The sequence below is a fragment of the Phalacrocorax carbo genome, chromosome 10 (assembly GCF_963921805.1).
Source record: "Phalacrocorax carbo chromosome 10, bPhaCar2.1, whole genome shotgun sequence".
NCBI lineage: Eukaryota > Metazoa > Chordata > Aves > Suliformes > Phalacrocoracidae > Phalacrocorax > Phalacrocorax carbo.
The window spans coordinates 2,045,792-2,068,781 of NC_087522.1; the positions used below are offsets into that span (position 1 = coordinate 2,045,792).

General features: G+C 55.3%; 1 protein-coding gene across 1 annotated transcript in view; it reads left to right on the forward strand.

Moving 5' to 3' along the window:
* The first annotated feature begins 5,913 nt into the window (after window positions 1-5,913).
* The window catches only part of HS3ST6 (heparan sulfate-glucosamine 3-sulfotransferase 6), a 40,689-nt gene continuing 23,612 nt past the window's right edge, over window positions 5,914-22,990 (forward strand). The window contains exon 1 of the mRNA XM_064461389.1: window positions 5,914-6,350. Within this exon, the coding sequence (XP_064317459.1) occupies window positions 5,998-6,350 (353 nt within the window). The 5' untranslated portion in view covers window positions 5,914-5,997. The remainder of the gene's footprint in view (window positions 6,351-22,990) is intronic.

The window sequence follows — 22,990 nt, forward strand, 5'->3', positions numbered from 1 at the left end:
AGGGATGGGGTTTGCCTCCCTTGGCTGCGGGCGCTGGCTCGCCCCTTCCTGAGCTCCCTTTTATGGATTGCTCTTTGAACCCAAGGAGTTGTGCTGTATTTGTAAAACACACTGCCGTAATCAGGGAAACAGCCTTCCTAATTGGATTGGAACGGCTCGGAGTAATTGGCTGTTTGGGAGCAGCCGTTTCAAATCAAGCTGTGCGCGCCTTAATAAGTTTGCTTGCCTTTATCAGCTTGGCAAACTCCGCTGTGGAGGTGACCTGTTAAATGATCTCCCATGTTTCTAAAGCATTTTTCATTCCCACTGATCCCTTGAGCCCTTTTCTTTCTTTCTTTGTAATAACAAACTTTGGGAAATCCCAGAGCACCCACGCTGCGGCTCCTGCCTGCCTGCTGCGGCGGGCAGAGGGGAGGTCTCTGGAGGGGAGGCTGGGTCGTGGTGCTGGGGTCACCAGTTGGGATGCCCTGGCTGGTTATCCAGGGTCCCATCCTGCTTGGACCCGCTGGTTTTGGGGTGTGGGGGGGGATGGACAAGGGGAGCATCGAGCTCACATGGTGCTGTGCTGATATTGCTCTGTTTGGCCCTTGGTGGGGCTTGTCACTTGGCTGTTCTGGATGAGGCGTGAACTTCACCCGCTTTGGGACCAGGATTTAGCCCGCCGGGGGGCTGGCTAACCCCTCTGCTCCAGGTGATCCCGGGATGGGGCACAGGGAGTTTTGGGGATGGCTGCCCTGGGAGCCTGCTCTGTCCCAGTGCCTCCTCCCTCCAGGGCTGAGCCACCCCGAGGGAGGCTGGCAGGTACAGCCCTGCATTTGGAGAGGAGAGGGCAACGCCCCTGGCTGGAGGGAGCCCTCCCCCCAAAAAAACCCAATTCAAACCATACACATGTGCACAACCACGTCTGGTGTCGGGCTCTAGTTGCTCCGCAGACACACGGCCCTTTGAGACGGTCGCCAGGCATTTCCAACCGATGCTCTGCCACAAGATCTGCCAAGGCAGGATCCAGCCCCTGACCTCGCTGCCCCTGGTGCAGCTGGGGGGCATTTGGGCATTTGTAGCCCGGCTGGGAAGCTGCTCCCTGCCCTGAGGGGATGCGGGGGGCCAGGCGCAGCAGCCAGCACTACGGCACAGGGATGCACCCCCTGGAGCGACGCTTCCTCGCGTGCCCCCGTGCTACGCGGGCATCCACGCTCGCCCCCTCGATGCCGCAGCACCCGTGCGGTTTGGAGGGAGAACTCACACCACTGCCAACGCAGCCAAGCAGGCTAGGGCAGGAGGCAGCCCGCAGGCATCTCAGCCCTGGGGACCACAGCAGCAGGCAGCCCCCGGCAGCACGGGGACCCCCACAGCCAGCCGGGCTGGCCTGTCACCGACGAAAGGCGGCCCTGAAGTAAACTGCAAATCTGGCGTGGATGGAGCACCACCGCTGCTGAGCATCCTCTGTGGGACAAGCATACCGGTCATGGCTCCCTGGTGCCTCCGGCGAGCCCGGCAGTGCTGGTGCTGGCCAGGTTCTGGCCTCTCTGCTGCTTTATTTTCCCCTTTTGCTGCTCACCCATCAGCGCTGAGCATCACTGCCATGGGAATCATTAAGGCTGGAAAAGACCTCTAGGATCATCAAGTCCAACCTCCAACCCAACACCCCCAGGCCTCCTAAACCATATCCCCAGGTGCCATGTCTGCATGGTTTCTGAACCCCCCCCAAGGACGGTGACTCCCCCACCTCTCTGGGCAGCCTGTGCCAAGGCCTGACCGCTCTTCCAGTAAAGAAATTTCTCCTAATATCCAATCTATCTGGAAGCTCCTGGCTAGCTTGGATGTGTCTCGTCTCTAACCCTTGGCAGCAATCAAAAGCTCCTTTGGCATTTTCCTCCGCACAGCTGCCGTGCCCTGGCTGCCCCTGGGCTGCTGTAGCCCCCAGTCCCTGGGGAGCTGCCAAGCCGTCAGCCAGGTCATGGGGCTTCCTGGGGACCCCCTCGCTCCTGCTGGAACCCCAGGGGAAAAAAAATGACCCTTCTCATTCTTCAGTGGAGACAATTGTCTCTGAGGTTCAAAGCACTCTCGTCCCGGCCGGAGGGCTGAGGTAACGGTGATATAGTAAGTGAAACGGCTGGCACTTGCATCTCATCAATCAGGGGTCGGAAGCGCGGAGGCTCCCTCCACATCCGCAGTGTCTGCGTGCCGCTCCCCCCAGCGCTCGCAGCCCATCCATAACACCGGTGACAGCCCCAAACACTTTCATCCGCCTCTGCCAGAGCAGCCCAGTGGCTCCTGCGTGCTGTGAGCGGCCCCGGGGACCAGCCGTGCCGCAGCGGTGCCCGTGGGGCCGCTGACCCCAGCCCACTGGGGCCGTGGATGCCACCCGGGGGTACAGAGCCCTGATGCCAGGGCTTATGCAGCGGCCCAGGGCAGGGACCGTGGTGTGCACCAGCCCTGGGAGCGAGCTGAGGTGCTGGGGTACGTGGTATGGGGCTCTCTGTGCCTGCCCTCCCCAGGGGCGAGGATAAATCCTCCCAACACTGTTCCCAGCCATGCACTGTGAAGGGTCGGCAAGCACGGCCGGCGTGCTGGCTGCACTGGCTCTGCTGCTTGCTGCCCACCCGCCTTCTGCTCCTTGGTGCAAAGGCATCGGTGCCCATCGCAGCAGCATTGCTCCTGCCCGGGGAAGGCAGCCCCGTCCCCCGACGGACACCAGCGCTGGCGGCAGCCCGGCGAGCGGCTGCAGCGGGAGGCTTTTCAGCGGGATCATCAAACTCTCGGAAAGCTGCGCTCTCCGGTAGGTTGTGTGATGAGAGCGGTGGACAAAGACGTGCTAACGGAGGGGGAAGACGCGCAGCAGATGATGTGGCCAGGGGAGCAGAGAGGCACCGGGCGCTGGCCCTGCTGGCCTGGGTTCACATCCCACGTCCCGCACAGCCCTTCTGGGGCAGCTGCAGAGATGTGAGGGTGGCCGCTGCCTGCCAGGGCAACGAGAACATCAGACCTGCTTATTCCAGAACTCCTTTTTTTTTTTTTTCAAACAGAAGTCCTAATTTTGCTTAAAAAATTGCACCTGAGTGCTTGTTGTCCTTAATCACCTGAGCTGCCAGCAAGGCAGGGAGATGTTCCTGGGGACCTTCCTGCGGGGCTGCCCGCCGGTGCTCGGTGTTTCCCCTCCTCGCCACAATGCGCCTGGCCTCAGCAGTGAGCCCCGAGCTCACGTTTTAAGCCTTTTTCCCCAATTTTGAAGGCGAGAAAGGAAAAGGTGCTTCTCCTCCGACCGTGCCCAAGCAGCGCCATCGCCGAGACACGGCAGCACCCACGGTGCACGGGGGGAGCTGGCAGTGCCGACCAGCTCGCCGCAGGCAGCCCCAGCCCCACGACCCCGAGGGATCCCCCTGCGCCGAGGATGAGGAGGGGGCTGTGCTCTCTCCCCTGCCTGCCTTTCCCAAGCCTCCCGGGCTGTGTTTTGACAGAAGTTTGTCAAAATGGATATGTTCTTGCCAAAGATTTCCATTTTGACAAATTGGCATTTTCCAACAACAACACCCTCCCCCCAACCCAAACAGGGAGCTGGAGCGATTCCCACCCGCTCTCGCCCGGAGTGAAACAGTTCCTATTTCTAATCACTTACGTAAAACCCAACAAGAGCTGGCAAGTGCCGCACGGCAGATTTTGGATGCTTTTTTATTTATCAAACTGCTCCCGATAACAGATTCACTTCCTCATTGTAATCTTTCCTCCTCGTTTTCCCCTGGGGAACCTTCGCGTTGCGAGTTGGAAGGGATCTCCAGTCGCACTCGTGCAGTTATTTCCTCTCGTTGAAAAGCTACCGTGCAGGATGGGCCGGGCAGCCCCGGCGCAGCCTCCTGCGAGCACCAGCCACGAGAGGGCACAAAGCCCCGTCCTGCTGCAGCCCTGCAGCCCTGCAGCCCTGCTCTCATGCAGCCCTGCCGCCCTGCAGCCCTGCCGCCCTGCAGCCCTGCTCTCATGCAGCCCTGCCGCCCTGCAGCCCTGCCGCCCTGCAGCCCTGCTCTCATGCAGCCCTGCCGCCCTGCCACACTGCAGCCCTGCAGCCCTGCAGCCCTGCTCTCATGCAGCCCTGCTCTCATGCAGCCCTGCCGCCCTGCCACCCTGCAGCCCTGCTCTCATGCAGCCCTGCCGCCCTGCCACCCTGCAGCCCTGCTCTCATGCAGCCCTGCCGCCCTGCCACCCTGCAGCCCTGCTCTCATGCAGCCCTTCTGTCCTGCAGCCCTTTCACCCTGCAGCCGTGCCGCCTTGCAGCTCTGCTGCCCTGCAGCCCTTTCACCCTGCAGCCGTGCTGCCTTGCAGCCCCGCTGTCATGCAGCCCTGCCATCCTGCAGCCCTGCCACCTTGAAGCCGTGCCATCCTGCAGCCCTTCTGCCCTGCAGCTGTGCCATCCTGCTGCCATGCAGCCATACCACCCTGCAGCTGTGCCACCTTGCAGCCCTGCTGTCATGCAGCCATGCCACTTTGCAGCCCTGCCACCTTGCATCCATGCTACCCTGCAGCCCTGCTGTCATGCAGCTGTGCCATCCTGCTGCCATGCAGCCATACCACCCTGCAGCGGTGCCACCCTGCAGCCCTGATGTCATGCAGCCATGCCATCATGCATGTCATGTCGTGCATGACGGTGCAGCTGTGGCACCACGCAGCCATGCAGGAGCATCGCTGCCTCCGATGCAGCCGTGTTTGCGCGGCTCTGTACACACACACGCACACCCCCAGGCCTCCTCGCCTTCCTCTATCTATTGGAAGACTTGGGGGATCTAATTATAAAAAGAGCTAATTATATTAATAGGTTAATTAAGACACCGCCAATTTCAGATACAAAAAAGGGAGGCTTTAGCACAAGACTGGAAATCGGCCTCAGTGGTTTGAGGCATGGGGCAGGGTGGGCCCTGGGAGAATTTCGGTGGGTCCCAGGGGTGACGGCCCCAAGGAAACCCCCAGGGTTGGGCACCCTAGGGCTGGGTCTCGGCTCTTTTGCATTTGGGGATGGCACGTGCTGCCAGGAGGGCAGGAACAAGCCGGGATGGTGCTGATGCCGCACGCAAGGCCCCGTCCTGGCCAGAGGCACCTGGGGATGCTGCCCACACATAGTGTGTCACCGACACTGCAGCACCCGGCGGGATTTATGTAGCACCCAAAATACATGCTGCTTTGAGCCCCAGGGACCGGGGTTTCCCCAGCAGCAGGAGGAAAACCACCTCATCCCACCCCACCGCCCGTCACACGCATGCCTTTTAAATCCCACCACCTAAACTACTGCTTTTTGGCTTATTTCGGAAGGTGCAGGGACCTGCGTGGAAACCCAGGGCCGTCCTTCCCATCCCAAACAATAAGTAGAGGGGAGCTAGTGCAGCCTAATGAGCGCTGCCTCTCCAGATCCCGCTCGCTGGTTGCGTGCTGCCGGGCTACCACCGCGGCGATGGCGTTTTAGCTCCAGCCTGGGATCCCGCACCCGCTGCCGAGCTGCAGCCTTCCCCTGCGCGGCCCTCGGGGCGATGCGAGTGGCCGAAAACACCCCATGCAGCCCCAGAAATTAGAGATCTAGATATAAAAAGAAAGAAAAATCGGATGGGAAAACGTGGGAAAACGCATCCTCCCGGCGCACCGGGGCCGGGAGGGTTTCGCTCCGCCGCGGCTGCTCGGGGTGGGTGGGAGCAGCGGGGCTGCCCCGGGCCGGGCTGGCACCCACGCAGGGGCTGCCCACGGGCCCCCCGCGGATACCCCGGCGGTGCCCCACGCGTGTGCCGCGCCCCCACCCCGCGGCGTTGCCGCCCCCCCCCCCCCGCCACGCGTGTGCCGCCCGCCCTCCCTCCTCCGCCCCGCGGGTGGGTGGGCGTGGGGGGCGGTGCACGAAGGGAGGGCCGGGCCGGGCCGGGTGTGCGTGGAGCGGAGCGCGGGTGGGTGGGGAGGGAGGGGTGGGGGGGGGGCGGGCAGGGCGGCGGTGCGGGATGCGGTGCCCGGCGGGGCCGGGAGCGGCCCCCGATGGGATGTAGCGGGCGGCTGCTGGGACCCGTCGGGGGCCGCCGCGCCTCGTTGCTCCTCACCATGATCCTCTTCTTCACCTACTTCTTTTATTGCCTGCCGGGGCCCTGCGAGCCGCTGCCGCCCGCCCTGCTGCTGCCGCCGCCCGCCGGTGCGGGGCCGGTGCGGGGCGCGGGGCCGGGGGCGGCGGGGGGCGGCAGCCGGCGCTTCCCGCAAGCCATCATCGTGGGCGTGAAGAAGGGCGGGACGCGGGCGCTGCTGGAGTTCCTGCGGGCGCACCCCGGGGTGCGGGCTGTGGGTGCCGAACCCCACTTCTTCGACAGGTGCTACGAGAAGGGGCTGCGCTGGTACAGGTAAGGGCGGGGGGGCGGGCGGGGGTCCCGGCAGCGGCTAAGGAAGCTTCCAGCGGTGTTCAATTGCCTCCCGTGCCCTCACGGGGTTGCTTTGCAACAGGCTGGTCCCTGGAGATAAAGGGGGTCCGAGGGGGTGGGATGGCGGGGAGGGGATGCACGGGGAGGGGGCGAAGGGGTGCAGGTTCCGTGGGGTGGCAAAAGGGTGCAGGTCCCGGGGGGTGAAGGATGCAGGTCCCGGGGGGGATGGAGAAGGGAGCGGGCTCGCAGGGAGCGGCAGCTCCGACCCTCCGCCTTGCCTGGAGTCGGGGGGCTGGGGGCTGCTGCCGAAGCCGGGAGCGGTGGGAGTGTAAGAGCCGGTCCCCCCTGAATCCCCCCGTGTCCCCCCCGTGTCCCCGTATGCCCCATCCCACAGCCCAACCAGCCGAGGACAGGTGTCCCCGGAACCCCCGGCAGCAGCAATTTGCTTTATTTTTGTTTTTTAATGACCCAAGCTTTGCGATTTAACGATTTATTCTCAGCTCTCCCACCGTTTCCCCACCGGGTTTCTTTAGGGAATTGGTTTTTTTTTTGGTAATTCGAGTGGCTTATAAAACTAAAGGGAGGGAGGACCTCGGCGCGCAGGACCGGGCTTGATCCTGGCTGTGCGTTAAAACGATGACCCAGCGAGGGATGGGGAAGGGTAAAACGGTATCGCTTGAATTCCTCGGTAGGTTTGTGTCAAAGGGCAGAGCCGTATTGATTCAAGGGAGTTGTTTGGTTTTGAGGGTTTCAATGGAATTGAACTCTTCAGGCGATAAAGTGTTCGGAAGAGCAGCTACTGTGCATGTGGTGTCTATTAAAGTCCCGTCTCCTGGCCAACTCCGGCGTGGCCGGGCCAAACGGAGTCGGAGCGCAAAGTCCCTTGAAGGCGGTGGAAGAATCTGGTCCGTTATTTTGAAGAGAGTCCAAACATGTAGAGTTATAAAAGCGCTGCGGTGTTCGCAGGGAAACATCTGAAAATAATAAAAGGAGTAGCTCTCCCTGTCCTTTCTGCCTGTCCATCCTATTCTCCCCGAGCCCTGCGGGAATACCGTATTTCTGACGTGCGCTTAATGGTTCGCGATGTTTTGGGGGAGGTTGCAGCTTAGCAATCCTCGCCGAAATAATAACCCGCGAAAATCGGCGTGTTTAATGGGAAGTGTAATTTTAGTGGTAATTTTACCCACAGAGTTTCAGCTCTGTAAGACCACATCTGGACTGTAAAGTTATTGACTTAACACACCTTCAAACGCAGTAAGTAGCGCACTCATTTTTATGACTATATTAATATTGCTGTGATTTATTAGCTCATTTCTCGCTGCCATTTGTGGCTGCGCTGCTCTAGAAACAATAACGATGATAACTAATCTTTTTGGGTGAGGATTACAAGATAGATCTCGCTTGGCAGAATGGGAGTTTAATGACTGCGAGCACATAATTAAAGCGTGGAAGATCGAGCGCTTTCATATCCCTCGCCGTAGTCCGGCGAGAGGTTTGCAGGATGGACCACAGCGAGAGAAGAATAAATAAATCTTGGGTTTAGATTGCTGTGTAGTGAGTTTTTAGTGCTGTAAGTGCTTGCAGGGAGCCTGGCCTGATACCAGCGAGATGTTTTCAGATGATTCTGCATATGGTTATGGTAAATTTGGAGAAATGGAGCAGGGAAGGTTTTTGGCGCAGCCAGATGCGTCGCAGGGAAGCGTGCGCTGTGCTGGGAAGAAGTTGCATCCTTTCTAGTGAGGGGAAAAAAAATCAGTAGATGTTTTGCTTTAACTCTGCATAGAGCAAGTGTGTTTTCAATCACACGCGCGACTCTTTTCCTTAGTTTCCTCTTCTCTTTGCCTCTTGTTTTGTCTTCTTACAAGACCTTGCTATACTGAGGGGTTTTTTTGCCCGGGAAAGCCAGACAGAGCTAAATGTTTAAAGCCGGGTGTGTTTGAGTGGAGGAAAATAGAAGTTGGAGAGAAGTTCAGGTTTCTCCAATGAATATCTCAAAGTGGTGTAAACATTTTTAAAATATTTGAACTTGCTAGGAAACCAAAATTACACCAACTGCTTCTCATGCCAAGATATTTGGCCCGAAGGCACCTGTAGGTCGTTGCTTGTCTTAAGTAAACGTGAAAAGAGAGAGAGAGAAAAAAAATTTCCCTGGAAATATCGCCACAGAATTATTTGGTTCTTTTTGGGTAGTTCAGTCCCGTGGGGATTTCACTGCAGTGGCACGAGTATCTGCTTGTGGGTGCCGAGGAGTTTACGTTATAATGTAAGTCACTGACTGAAACCATTTGTTCTTAGCCCAGAGTGTTTTGTTTTATTTTATTTAAATCTGAAATAGCCCAAAGTTCTTTTCTGGTGCCGTTCTTTTGACTAGTGAAAAGAAAATGTCCTGCAGAAGCAGCAAGCGTCTCATATGAAATTCCTTGAGTTACTGTAGGTTTAGCTAATTACGAGAAGTTTAAACACCTTTTCTAGACTGCGACATAAATTACCTAATGGATAATCCAAGCACGACGTGACGTTTTATCCTAAAGCAAAACACTGTTTTAATTTTTTTGGCACTCAGTACTGCTTTAAAGTAAACCTAAATAAAAAAGAAGTGGTGTCGGCGTGTCTGCTCCTCCGCTCACGCAGCGCTTGGGGAGCGCGAGTGTCCTGTTGGGGAACCCGGGAACCTTGCCGTCTGTCCGTCCGTCTGCTCTGTGGGAGCGTGGGCGAAGGCAAACGCGAGAACTTCGTTGTACCTGAGGTGTTCGCCGGTGACATTTAGAACCTCATAGCAAAAACGTGAAGCGGTGCGCGGCGTGATGGCGCGGGACCAAACCCTGCCCTTGCTTGTGTGACCTGAGAGCCGCGCTCGTGGGCCGGGCTGCTACGGGGTGTAACGGGCGGAACCCCCGCGGGGTCTGCAGAGCAGCGCCCGCCTTCAGCCCAGGGCCTTCGCGGTGCGAGGGGGAGCGGAGTCGGGGTCACAGGCGGCGCTCGGGGTGTTGGCTTTTCGTCCGATGCCTGTGCAAGCGGGGCTGGGCGCTCTGGTGGGCTCTCCAGCAGGCGCGGCTCTGCTGGCGACGTTTTGGGGGGCGTAGCTGACATCTCTGCATGGGATCGCTCCCTTTTTCCGTTGCCAGAGCCGGGCTTGTTTTCCACGCGGCTGCCCGGGGTTGAGACCGCTCCGTCTGCCTCCGTAACGCGGCAGAGCCTCGGCGGTTCTGGCGCTGTGGGGTGCGGGGCAGGAGAAGCGGTGGGCGACGGCGGCTTTGGGGCACGAAGGTGGTGCAGGGAAGGGGCTCGGCAGATGCTGGCTCGCATAAACGGGAGTTTTGGGGAGTTCAGCCTGATGTAGCTTATCCAAAGAACAGTTTCCTCATCTCCATCCACCAACACTTTGCAGCGACATCAGCTCAGTACGACAGTTTTTGCTCTGTCTTGTGTCTCCTCGTATGATCTATGATCCCAGGCCCTCTTTTTCCTGCTTTTTTTCCAATAGCTAAAGAAAGAGTTACACAGGGACGGGGCTGGGCCAAGGCTCCCAGCGACCCCTCGCCTCTCTGAGCGCAGCACACCACGAGAGAGCAGCCGTTGGGGTTGTGCTCAGTGAAACTGCACCCCGGATGACAGCGCACACTGGATTTCATAGGAATTGTGAAGAATTCCTGGTTTTCTTAGTTTGGGCCAGAAGTAGTAAAAAAGTACTATGGGACGGCTAGTCACTGTTGGCCAAGGCTCCTGGTGAGTGGCCAGGCTGGAGCTCCGCAGCCGGCCGCGGCGGCACACGGCAAGCGGGCATCGCCGCCGAGCATCCTCCGGTGCTGCGGAGCCGTCCCAGAGCTCTGCCTCTCTTGGAGGCTGAATTTAGCTTTTTATTGGCATTTCCCCATTTGATCCGGGGCAGCGCATGCAGGTTCCCCTGCGGGGGGGAGGAACTTTCCATGTGGTTGGTCATGCTCACGCTGCGCCTCTGTGCGTGCATTGACCGGTGCCGGGGGTGTCCCAGCTTGGGAGCATGCGTGTGTGCCCAGGGCAGATGGGTGGTTTGCAGAGAGCTTCTACGTGCGATGTGGTGGGCTTGGGTTTTTATTTTCTATAGGGTTTTTTTGGTTTTTTTTTTTATTATTTTCCTCTCCTTCAAGCCCATTCATGGGCGTTAATAATGTTCTTGAAAGGCATCCAGGATTTCTTGAGCCAGACTTTGTTATCTCCGAACCTTGCAACCCCGAAGCCTTTGAGCGGCAGGGGAAGGACGCGGCTCCAGTGCTGCTCTTTTGACTTTTGCTGTGAGTGTTATTGGCAGTTGAAAAGTAGAGCTAAGTAGACGCCTTGAGGGGTTTTTGTGTGTGTTGTGATTGTACAGACAGATCAAGACACTCTATAGCACAAGCTGTTGAATAAAACCCGACGTTTCAGCTCCTCTGGAGTCGCCAGGCGGTGTTTTGGCACAGAGCTTGTATCCCCTTCCAGGGAGAGCTTTTCACAGGCACATTTAAGAAATACATAGGTGGGAACAGACAAAAGGATCTTGCGAGGAGTCAGATGGCGATGCACTGAGAGCTGCTCCGGGACATTATCTTTATTCATTGACACTGGCTAATCTGTTCTGATGGACTCGTGTTTCAGCGTTCCGGGGCTGAGAGTGGCCCTTGTTTGTCTTGGTGCATTTGCAGAAACCCAGTCTTGCAGCATGCTTCTTGGGTTTATTACTTCGCGGTCTCTTCTTTCTTTTTTTAAAAAATTTCCTTACAAAAATAGTGCTTTTCTGTATCAGCTTCCCCTATCCTCACCCCCGTGTTTGGAAAAGAAATCCTAAAATGTGAAGAAAATGCAGGAAACCTGAGAAAAAGCTGTACTTTTATAACTGTGAAGATGATATTTTAAAGCCTTTATTTCGCGCACGTTATTTTGAGTTTGCTTTTACGCAGTTTTAGTCCCAGCTCTACGTTTAGGACAGGGCTTTAGCGCTGTGTGCGTCCGTGCCAGCCAGAGGGGTCTCCCCGCGACGGCGTGCCCCCATTTTACGGCTCCCTAACGCACAGCACTGCCGGTCCTTCGGAAGCAATCTGTAAGACGTGCAAAGTTTGGTCTTCTGCAAACTGCTTTCACGTGGGATTAAAAATAGCTTTTACTGCCGTGATGAGGAATTAACATTTGAAACCGTTTAAAGGGATCGTAGGCAGATATTATGGAGGGCGGGTGAGAGGGGCTGTGCCTGCCTTCTTTGGGGGGGTCTTTCCCACCGGCTCCGAGTCGGCGATGGGGCAAGGAGCATGACTTGGCCCTCCTGCCCCCCACTTTCACACTGACGTTATTCCCTCGCTTTCATGTGGCAGCTCCTGCATTTGGTTCCCGACCCAAAGCCCGCCGAAGCCGGTGAAGTGTTTCTTGCTGATACAAGCAGGTTTGTGAGTCTGAATTTTAGCCTGGCTCAGCTGCGAGACAAAATTAAGCCGGGTTATTCCATGTGTTGTTACGTAGATAGTGTCAGGCTAAAGTGATTAAAGCTGCGTGTTAGTGTTGGCTGTGATTTTTCAGATAAAAGCTGTGTCTTGCAGAGTGGAACGAGTCGTGGCCTTCCCGACTGAGGAATGCTTTCTCTGTTGCTGTCTCTTTTAAATAAATGCGGGGTTTATATACAGGCTGTGCAGTGGGGTGTGCAGGAGTAACCTGAGTTTCTAAAGGATTTCAAGTCTGCCAGTGTTGCTATCCCAGAATGCTTAAATAAATATATAAAACTGGGCACCTAGAAATCGTGGGGCTGGTTTTAAAAAAAAATGAATATTATGTGAACCAATACCTTTGGAAAATACTTCTTCATTAATGCCCTTTTCCTTGTGCTCCCCTGGTTACTCTTTTCTAGCCTCGGGGGCTAGAAATTTAAACATACAAAACATGGACAGGTTTTTTTATCACTTACCTTTAACTCCAGAGAACTTCTGAAAAGATGTTAAATATCATGAAAAGTTCACAAACGGCAGTGAAAGCTGCAGGGTTTCTGTGAGTTGAATTATTGAGGGGCTGGAGAAATAGTCATCACAGAGTAAGCGAGAGTTTTGCAGTTTCTTCTTAAAAGTATTATGTTTTTTTTTTTTCCTAGATTATTTTTAGAGGCAGGCAGTGACAGAAGGTGGAAAAGGCCAGTGGATTTAGAGGGTGCTTTTACGCAAGGAGAGACTATTACTTAGGAGAGTTCAAAGCTTATTTATAAAACAGTAATTACCATCCCCTGAGACGGAAGTGGGCAGCTCGCATCGAGTCGAGGAGGGGGTTACAATAGTTAATTGGCAAATATGCTTAAAAGCTTCTTCCTGACCTTTTAAAAAACTTTTTGCTGAAACGGGCTCGGGCAGAGATTGAAAACCTGACTAATGAAAGGCCAGGTTTAATACCAGGACTTAGCTCTAAATGGCTTTTCAAAGGGCTTTGGAAATCCGCCTGCTTAGGGAGCCGGCCGGCGTCAGAGGGATGCTCCAGTGTCCTGCAGGACCCAGAGCGAGCGCCGAGGGGGCTCCAGGAGCTGGGTGAGACCTGAGCCCGGCGCCGCCTTCCCCGCACCCCAGCTTTGCGATGGCCGAAGGGGCTCGGGCATCGCCCGGCCGCCAGCGCGGAGCCCATCGGGGTGGTCTGGTCTCCCCCCCCACCCCTGCGCTCCTCCGCGGAGCACCTCGGACGGCTCCATTTAATTCCTGCCCTTGCTCTCGCGCTACGTTTCAGCCCTCCAGCGAGGACCAAGCCATGTGCTATGGGGGAGACCGAGGTGCTCTGGGTCCCCCAGCGCTCCCAGCTGGCCCTGCCTGCGGCGCAGAGCTGTGCCAGGCGTCTGCCAGCCGTGCCCTCCTCGCCCCGCGCCAGCGGGCTGAGAAAATCATCAGCTCATCTACCTGGGGGTGGATGACAGAGGAGTCGGTGGAGCTCTCGGATCTCCCTCTGAGCCTCCCACCACATTTTTCTGGTGTATTTGTTTAGAAATTTATGAAAGCGAGGAGCAGAGGGATGTTCTGGATGCCTTTCTGTGGGTCTTTGAAAAGCACTTGGTTGAAAGCCTGGCCCGCGGCTGGGAACGGAGGGTGGAGGCAGCCTGCCCAGGTCTGGTCCAGCCTGGGGAACTGCCGCGGCGGTGGCGTAGGATGAGTCTTGCCTTGCAAGAGGATGCACGGGCTGGCTGTGGGAATAGGTGGTGTGACGCACGGTCCTCGCTCCCCAGCAGCTTGCGGGGCTCCGGGGGATGCCACGCATTGCTCTCATGAGTCAGGGTCTGCGGGATCCGACTCGGATCTCTCCAGCAGACTGTCTTACCCTGGGCTTGTCCCAGTTAGTCCCCCTGAGTGCGGTAAGCCAGCTCTGCTCCATAGTAAAGGACAGACACGTGGCAGTTGCACACCAAAAAATCCACTGCAGCTTTTCACAGACCTGCTGAGAGTCCAGAGAAGTGCAAGTCTGGTCCTGCAGCGTCCTGTTAGTTACTGGGGCTCTGCCTAAACTCCCGGGCACCATGAGCCCACCATTACAATGGGCATCGTGTGTCCTGGGCTGGGGGAGCCTCGTCTGGGCTGTGCCATCGGGGGCTTTCCCCTTGGCAGGGTCTGAGGTCCTGACGTGTCGGCGCTGAGGGCGCGCTGTGCTCGTGGCTGCTCAGGTCTTACACGCTCACGTTTTTGTGGTAATGGTCCTGGGTAGAAAATTCACAGTATCTCACTGGGTTTCACCTCCTCCTCGCCCAGTGCAGAGGCAGCCTGCAGATCACAGAAGTCAACGTCTTCAAAATTATTCATGCCTCTCTTAAGTGAGTCACCCTTGATCTGGAGAGTCGTTTGAAATGCAAATAGGGAATATTGCAGTCACTGGGGCTGTAACCAGGGCACAGAGGCAGCGTGCCCGGCTAACTAAATTTGAACCTGCAAGTGGTCCCGATGCGTGGGGCTGTAAATGCCTGACCCTGTGTGCCAATAATATTTGCGGACAGCAGGGATTACTCTGCCTGCAGAGATCCCGGCTTTGCACGGCTGAGGTGCTCTAGAGCCAAAGACCAAACGGAGCATCCTTGTTCCAGCACATGCTGCTCTATTCGGGGCTGCTGGTGACGTGAACCACCCTGACACGGAGCATGCAGAGTGCTGGGGCCAGCACCGTTCGAGGCTGAAATACGGGGTGAAATGGCTGAAATTAGGTTCTCAAACAGTTGCAGAAAACTTTCCCTGTTCGGGCTATTAAAGCACCGGCACAGAGATGTTTTAGGAGGCCGAGGGGAACGGCAGCCCTTTGGGAGCGGGATGTGCTGTTGGGCTTCTCCTGGCAGTGATTTTGCATGACCGAGTGTGCTCTGCTGAGGAAACCCCACGGCCAGGCACGGACACGAGGGGAATAAAACTCCTCTCTCCCAGCTCAGGCAGCAGCTCTGCAGCGCTGGGAGCGGCACGGCGATCCCGGGCGGCCGAGATCGCTGTGCATTTTAACACACAAAATTGATTACAAGCAGGAGAGAATTACATTAATATAGTCACTTGTCACTGAGGTCTTATTAGTAATCTCCACTCATTAGTCTGGAGAGAATAAGGATGTGACCTTGTTAAGCGCCCTTGCTGAGGGTAAGGCTGACCACTTGCTATTGATTTATTACTTAGCCCCTAAACGGCGCGTGTGTGCGTGGCCGTGGCTGTGCGCACACCTACCCGTGGGCTCGCGGGGGTGCACGGGGGGTGTTTTTGCAGTTGTAATGAAGAATTGGCCATCTCCTCGCCTGCCCCTGCTTGCACCCTTCGGGCTAGTTCCACTGGTGAAGTGGCAGCTGCTTTCAGCGGACACTGTATTGTGCGAAAAAAAAAAAAAAAAGAAAAAGGACTTGTAGGTGATTGATGGGAAGGGACAAGAAAAGTGACAGATCCCATCCCCGGAGGCCACATCATGCTTCTGCCTCCTGCCCGGCGCTGCGTGGTGCCGCTCGGCGGGGGCTGGCAGAACCCTCCTGCACTCCCCAACTTCCCAGCTGCTCCGGCACCCGCGGCATCCCAAACCCCAGCCCTGGGGAGGCCTGGGCTGTGGGGCAGCACCTGGCCGAGGGCAGGAGGGCTCCTCCGTGAGGGCAGGCAGACTCTCTTCTTGCTGCAGGTGAAATCGAGTCCCCAAAGCAAACCACAGCGCAGCGAGGTGGGGACCTGGGAGGGGAGTCCTGCCTCCCTGCTCCAGCCGAAGGCAGAGCTGCCCGTGGGTGCCCGAGCTGCCTCCTGCACTGCTCTGCCTCTCCGCACCGACGGGGCAGGACCCTGAAACGCCTCTGCCACCTCTGCAGTCCTATGTTAGGTTATTTTACTATTACTTTTACTTCCTCGAGGCTGTTTGTGGGTGCTGATCGTGCCTCGAAGGTTTCCCCCGCCTCTTGCCGCTGGACGCCTCGCACCACGTGCCGTGCCGTTGTTCCCGAGCGCGCCTGTGCTGCTCAGTTCCCCTGTAATTCCAAGTGACAACGTGCCCCCACGGACACCCTGCCGGGGTGGAAATGTCAATGAGAGTGGAAGCCAAAGAAATCCTCCAATTACCTGGGGTGTGGAGGGGGCTCGATAAGCGCCATTGATCAGGCGCTCGTCAGCGCGATCCCTCATCACGGCCGCTTGTCAATAGATGTTGCGGAGCAGGAGGGGGCCGCTGGCCGCCCCTCCGGTCCCCAGCCGACGCAGCCCCATCGTGGCAGCGATGCTCCGGGGCTGGGCGGGTTACTGGTGGCCGGGCAGAGCTTTTCCCAGCCCCTCGGACCTGGCTGGCCGGGACCTGCCGGCTCCATCCCTGTGAGCGACAGCCCAGCAGGGCGCGTAGCCGGGCTGAGGGGGGGGTTATTCTTTAACAAGAGCATCGGCCGCTTCCTCCGGCTGCTTTTATATTGCAGAAAGTCATGTTCCTAAGCCACACAAGCCATGAGAAAAATTTCAAGGGGCCGCTGCCAAGTACTTTCGGCTGAGAATTTAGGTTTTGTTGAAGGAAGGGATCGTTTGTCTCTATGAAAAGCCCATTTTGGGGGGAGGGAGGGAGCTGAACGTCCCCCCGTGGTGTCAGAGACCCAAGCGTGACAACCTGCATCCGCTCCGCTGCCACCCGGGCGGCGCGGAGCTGCTGCTGGTGCCTCTCCTTCACAAAGGAGCCGTCGGGGCAGGGGCTGGGCTGCTGCTGGAATGAGAAGGGAGAAAGGCATCCCAAGGGCCTGATCCTGCCCGGCAGGGAGGGCTCGTGCTGCTGCCGGATCTGTGCACGTGTTGGAGGTCAAGGTCTGACTGCGGTGGCGGGAGCATCCCAGTGCCCCGGTCCAGGGAAGGGGCCCTGTGCAGGAGTGGGACCAAACCTGCCACAGCAGCGCGTGGTGCTGAGCAGCCAGGGCACCAGCCTGCCCTCGCCACCAGGTTTTCCCGGGGTCTGACCTGCATCTGGCTGCCTCTTGCAGCTGAAGGCATGCTTTATCATTTACTTTGTGTGGAGAGGGAGGATTGCTAAGAGGATGGCAGCGCTCTGCATCCACCCGGGTTTGAAGCGCAGATCCTGTCTTAGGTGGGGTGGCGGGTTATGGTTTTGGGAGGGTGCTATCCTGGTGTCAGCCCTGGCAGATAGCTCCAGGTCACTCGTGTCCCCTGGCTTCGTGATCGGGGCTCTCCACGTGCCCGTGCCATGTCCCTTGCTTCCTTCCAGGCTGTGATAAAGGGTGTCCCCTGGTCCCTGTCTACAGCCTGTCGGGGCCATTTTAGGAGGCCACTGGGCACAACTGTTGCCGTGATCACCCACGCCTGCCCTAGACCCTGAGGCACAATGGCAGGGTGGGCATTGCCCTGTGCTGGGCATCGGAGCTCGTCTCTGGTGCTTCAGCCGCATCCCACGGGGGAGCGGAGGCGGCGGCAGAGCCCATGGGCCTCGGGGAGGAGATGGGGCTGCTGAGCCCGGTACAGCCCGTGCGGGTCCCGGCAGGTCGCTGCAATTAGCCCGGCACAGGTTGTGAGCGTGGTGTGCCAGGTAGTAACCCAGCCACCGTGTCCTCCCCGAGAGCGCGCTCGGTTTGATCCCATCTTGTTACTAGGCACATAACAAGGGATAGCTGTGTTCAGTTCTGATCTTATGTCTATTAAAAATTAATATTATTCTGCTTTAAAGCGTATTGGGAAGCATGTGAGGGCTTGCTGTATTCATGGGACTTAGCAGGGATCACAATGAGGTCTCTGTCGTGTAAAAGCTTCGTAAAACCTGAATTACTGAACAGGAACCTTGAACGAGCGATGTCTTTTTAGCATTTAATCACCTCTTCTAAAATTTTTTTTATCTAGGCAAGCATTCTTTAAAATAAAGGCAAATGCAGGCTTAAGAACCGGACAGGTTTGGTGACTACCTGACTCCAGCTGTGTCCAGCTGTGGGAGCCTCATGTCAGCGTTCGAGTCTCGGCTCGGCCAGTTGCCTGCAAGTGTGAACATACACCTCGTTGTTAGTGGGTTTCTGGCTACGTGACCTGACAGGCGGGTGAATTACACAACAGGTTGCATGTGTGATGTACCCAGCTCTTGGAGCCAAGTTCGTGGATGAAGAGGAGGGGTAACCAGTGGCCTTTGAAAAGAAACGTGGCGGTGGAGCCCTCCCGAGCTCAGCTGGGATGCGCTCAGTGGCAGATCCTGCTCTTCACACGGCAGCTGAACATAAATTTTTAAAGCACAGTCTGGGTGGAGGGGAGGGTTGGGAACTCTCCTGATTTTGTTATGCATCTCAAGAGACTTGGTTGTTTTTTTGGAGCCGTAGCTCCTGCAGTTGTGGGACGGGGACAGTTTCAGTTCTTGGCTGAAGCAAATATCTCCTGAAGACAAGAAAACTGAAGGCTCAGGAACCAGAAGAAAGCTTTGGAGAACCGCGGTCCGTATGTGTGTGCACAGCTGTATTTGAAGACAATCCCAGTTGAAGCCGTGATTCGACCGAAGGTGGTTGCCCACCTCCCCACCTGCAGCCAAACCTCTGCAGTTATTTCTTGCCGAGTTACGAAGCGATCCGCAGGCAGTTTCCAAGCCCCGAATGAGAGCTGGCAGCCGGTGAAGGATGGTGCCTCCACCATGCTTTGAAGGTCTCAGTGGATCGGAAGAAAGCAGTCAGGAGCAGTTCCGTGTAGGACGGGGTGAGGTCCTGAAGAAACCTGATTTCTGCAGAAATCTTTCCTCCTGGGTCTGGAGGAAGATCCTTGAAGCAGAAGAAGGTGGAAGGCCACCTCGTCCCTGGATGGCTGTTAGCGTCAGGCGCTGCACATACTGCGTGTTAGTTCCCTGAGTCACCGTGCAGGATGTAGAAGAACAACTTTAAAGAACGAGTAAAACTGTTGCCACTTCAAAACTAGTCTCAGAATTGATGCCAGGACTCCAACAGACTGATGCTCCTTTATTCTCCTTTTAATTAATTCCTTTGCCTCCAGTGAATTTCCATCTTTTAATTCTGCTGCAATCAAAGGGCTGCGAGCAGCAAGGCTCGCATTAGGAACAGACCGATCCAACCTTTTTTTAATCTTCCTGTATCAGTTACTTGTCTTTTTCTTGTGCTGCCACAATGCATCTGAAGCACATATGCCAAGAGATGACTTGCTGAAGGAGAGATGGGACACGCAAAACCCCGGTGTTTGCTCTCAGCAGATCTCCGTTGCTGGCAGCAAAGAGTAAGAGTCCAGATAAGCTTGCTCAGATACACAAATGGGCAATTACGTGGTGACCTGAGAAGTGCCTGATGATTTATGGTGTTATTAAAAGGTGGTGGTAAGAATAGAAAAGATTTGTAACATCTGCATCGAAAACCCCATCTCTGACCCTCACACCCCAGATACCAACATATTAAATATCCAAACAGGCATTCAAGCCTGCGGATCGCTTTGACGGAGATCCCTGCACATCTGGTAACACTTCGCCTGATACTTAAGACCCTGGATGGTGTGTAATTAAACGTAATTCGCTCCTTGCCCTGTTGTGGACTCGAAGACACTGTTCCTGCTGGAAGGGCGGTCTTCGGAGGAGCCTCGTGGGAGAGGAACGTGCAGCCAGGGCTGATGCAAAGATGAGGACGTGCTTTGCTGCGGGTTGCTGGGGGGTGAGAGTCATGCTGTGGGACAGCAGTCATCCCCAGGTGGCAAAGGAGCCAGGGCTGGAGCCTGATGCTTGGTGGAAGCTAAGCCTGATCCCAACCAACAGCTCTATCTTCTTGCTAGTGATGATGGCAGCTCCAAAACAGCCTCCATGGCTCATAGGTCTCTTCCCGTGTCCAACGCCACTGTGACAGCATTGCCCGTCCTTGGGCAGACTGTTGGATCTCCTCGTCGTCTTGCCCTCTGAAGACTGTAGAGGTTCAGGGCGATGCTGTTGGCTCAGGTAGTGGGAGCCTGTGCTGCTGGAGCAGCGCAGCGTTCTTCTTTTGTCCTTTCTATCCATTATTTGCAGTTCTGGCTTCTGGTCCCCCTGGGTGGGCGTTCTGCTTGTTAGAGGGGAGAAATCATAGCTAGAAATGAAAAGTGCAAAGAGTGGGATAATCAGAGAAGATGGTTCGTGGTGCTACACCTTGGCAGGGACGGCCTGGACATGCAATTGCACGTGTGAGTGCACGGCAGAGCCTGCGTGCGGTAGGGTTGAAGAGCAGAGTGGAATTGGTTTCCTCACTTTGGCATATGTGTGCTGTGATGTCCCCAGAGAGACACGCTTCTCGTGGCCTCTGGTCCTCCACACCTTCACAGCTGGAGGAGACCTCTCCTTCCAGATCCTGGCTCGCGGGAATCGGTAGGATGCCAATGGCGTCAGTGGAGCGATGCTGCTCTGCATCAGCGGGATTCCCAACTCAAAGTTACATCTCAGTCTGCCAGAGCTGCCTTGTTTTGTGCAAACACTGATTTTTAGGTACAAGTGGGAGAAATCTGTTGGTGGAAGCAGCTTTGACGGGCATGTTCACTTGCTAGAAATCTGTACTGTGTGCCGAACTCGCAGCCTCTGCTTTGTGCTGAGCTGAAAATGAGCAGAGAGTGGAGGATGCACATGTTTTCAGAGAACAGGGGAGAGCTGGCAGTGGCGGGGATAAAAGCAACATATGTCTGATTGAATAAATGGAGAAATGCAGGCCAGATGGCTGGAAATACTAAGAACTGTTTAATAATTTCTAAACTCTTTGCTCTCTGGAGCAAGATTATGGGCACTTGGAAGCTTTTCCTCTCTGCTCAGTTTGCCTCCCGCGTTGGCTGCATTACTCTTGGCTTTGGGCAGAGCTCTTAATATTGTTTGTGACCTTCAGAAATCTGTGAAATTATTATCTGGGGTATAAATGTTGGGCATCTTTTAGGAAACAGCCAATGATTTGGAAGGATGATCGCTCCATCCCAGGCAGGTGGGGCTTTGGAAGTGCCTTTGTGGCTGTTCCAGCCCCATATATGCTATAGGGTCTGAATATAGGGCGGTAATTGGGGTAGGTACTGGAGGAGGCTGGTCTTTTGGTCTAGTTCACACTGACGTGGCTGGGCCAGTTTGAAAACAGGAGTATCTGTGCCAAACGCTGCCAAAATTGTCCGCCCTGGAAGGACCCTCCCGGCCCAGGCTTCCTTCAGTACCCCAGACCCAGGTGTCCTGGTCTTCCCCACACTACATCTCTGTGGGCAAATATCTTAGGGGATGCTGGGGGGTGGTGAACGCAGTGGAACGAATTAGCGCAGGAGGTGGATGGGGTGGTGTTGCTGCAGGCTCGGGGCATGATCAAGGTGGTGGTGTAATGGCAAGGGCCAGGCTGGAGCAGGCGGGAGCCAGCGTCCTCTGGTCCATCCCCGCCTTCCACCTCTTGTGAGGTTAGCAGCTGATTTTCTCCCTGAGTTTCCAAGAAGATCGAAAAGTGCCAAATTAAGATGGAAAATGCTGACCGTGCAGTGTTGCTGGCCAGGAGAGGACAGGGGAGGAGAGGTTTGCGGCATTGAGGAGGTGCTCTCTGCCGTGGCCACCAGCGGCTTCCCAGATGTGGGAGGCTGGGATTGCGCAGGCTTGCGGCAAATGACCCAAACTCACACCTAATTTCCCCGGTCATTAGAGGAGCTGCTCTGTGTTGGCGATTCATCTCCTCCCCAGAAAAGCTTCTCTCTTTGGGAGGACACAGATAGGAAGCCTTTGCAGGTCAGCCGGGAAGTCAAGCTTCAGTTTTGCGTGGTCAAAAGTCTAATTTTCTTCAAAGCAGGAGTTTGCCTTTGCTTTTAAATACAAAGAAAGGAACGATCTTCCAAGTGAAGTCTTGGATTTGGTTGGTGTTGGCCTTTCAAAATAGGGGAGGTTTTGAGCAGAAAAGAGACATCTGTGGTTTAGGGGGAAGGCTGAGCTTTTTGCTACTTCAGAAGCTCGTAACTGGCTGTCAGGTTTCTCTGTGGACGGTCGTAAAAATATATATTGTTATATTTTCTCTAAAATATTTGTTGTTTTGCACCAGACAAATTGCCTTCAGGGTCGCTGGGCGTGTGGTCCCTTCAGGGACAGATCCTGCCGACCCCGGAGCAGGTACCATTGACTTGAGAGCTCTGTGTGCTGCTGGAAGAGCTGTTCTGCTCCTCCCCGTGGTGGGACACTTCAGAAATGAAAATATTGTATTCTTTGGGTGATCTTTTTTTTTTTTTAAGTTCCCGTAGAGGGAAAGGGGATGGTAGGAGCAGAAATTGCAGCTACGTTAAGTTGGAAATCCTAAATAATCCAAAAATAATGCAGGTTGCACTTTTTGAAGTTGCTTTCTTTCCTTGCACAATGGAAGGGAGAAAAATAAATCTGTGCGTAGACCCTGTTTCAAGGAAACTGAATTGCAAATAAGAAAAACAAATTCAAGTTAATTCTTCTTTTCCAAGCACAGCTCCATTCAACATTTTAAAAGTCAAGGGATTTAGGGATCTGGGGATAGCGTCAATGTTTTTTTGGTAACAAGTACAAACTGTAGCAGGTTTTAAGACTTCAGAAGCTGTTTCTGATTAGTAACTTTTCTTTTGACAACAGGTTTTTTTAAATTCTTTTCAGGAAAAAAAAAGAGGGAAAGGGCTTTTTGTAACACAATTGGGCTAGAGATGGGGGAAAATCTGTTTGAAATATTCAGGGACCTGAAAGAAAATCTTGAGTGAATAATAAGTTTAACTGACCTTAAAATATCCCATTGCCATGAGGGATTTGAGAGTAATACTTCAAATGGATTTTTGATGAGGCTCTCCAGGCTGTGGGGAATTGAATATGTTACCCAACATGTTTTCTGATCTAAATTTTCACAATAACTAGGAAAAACTATTCTGAAATGCCTAAAGAAGGTTTTGTTTTGGTTTTGTGTTTTGTTTTTTTTTCCTTTACTTTAAAGCTACTGCCATGCAGGGAAAAATCAATTTACTGTAAGGTGACTTATCAGAACTATTTTTTTTTACCCCCCAACATTAAATTTCATCCTAAAGCAGAATTCGTCCTGGCAGCAAGCGTGTGCCCGCATCCTCGGCAGGTACCCGCCGGCGCTGCGTTATCCCCGTGCCCGCTGGGTCGTGTCCCCCGGCGGGGGGGGGCAGCGTGTACCCCCGTGCCTGGCACCGGCTGGGGGGCTCTGGTGGGACCCTGGTGCGGCGTCGCTCTCCCCAGGACCCCCGTCCTCCCCTCCATTGGCAGCAAGC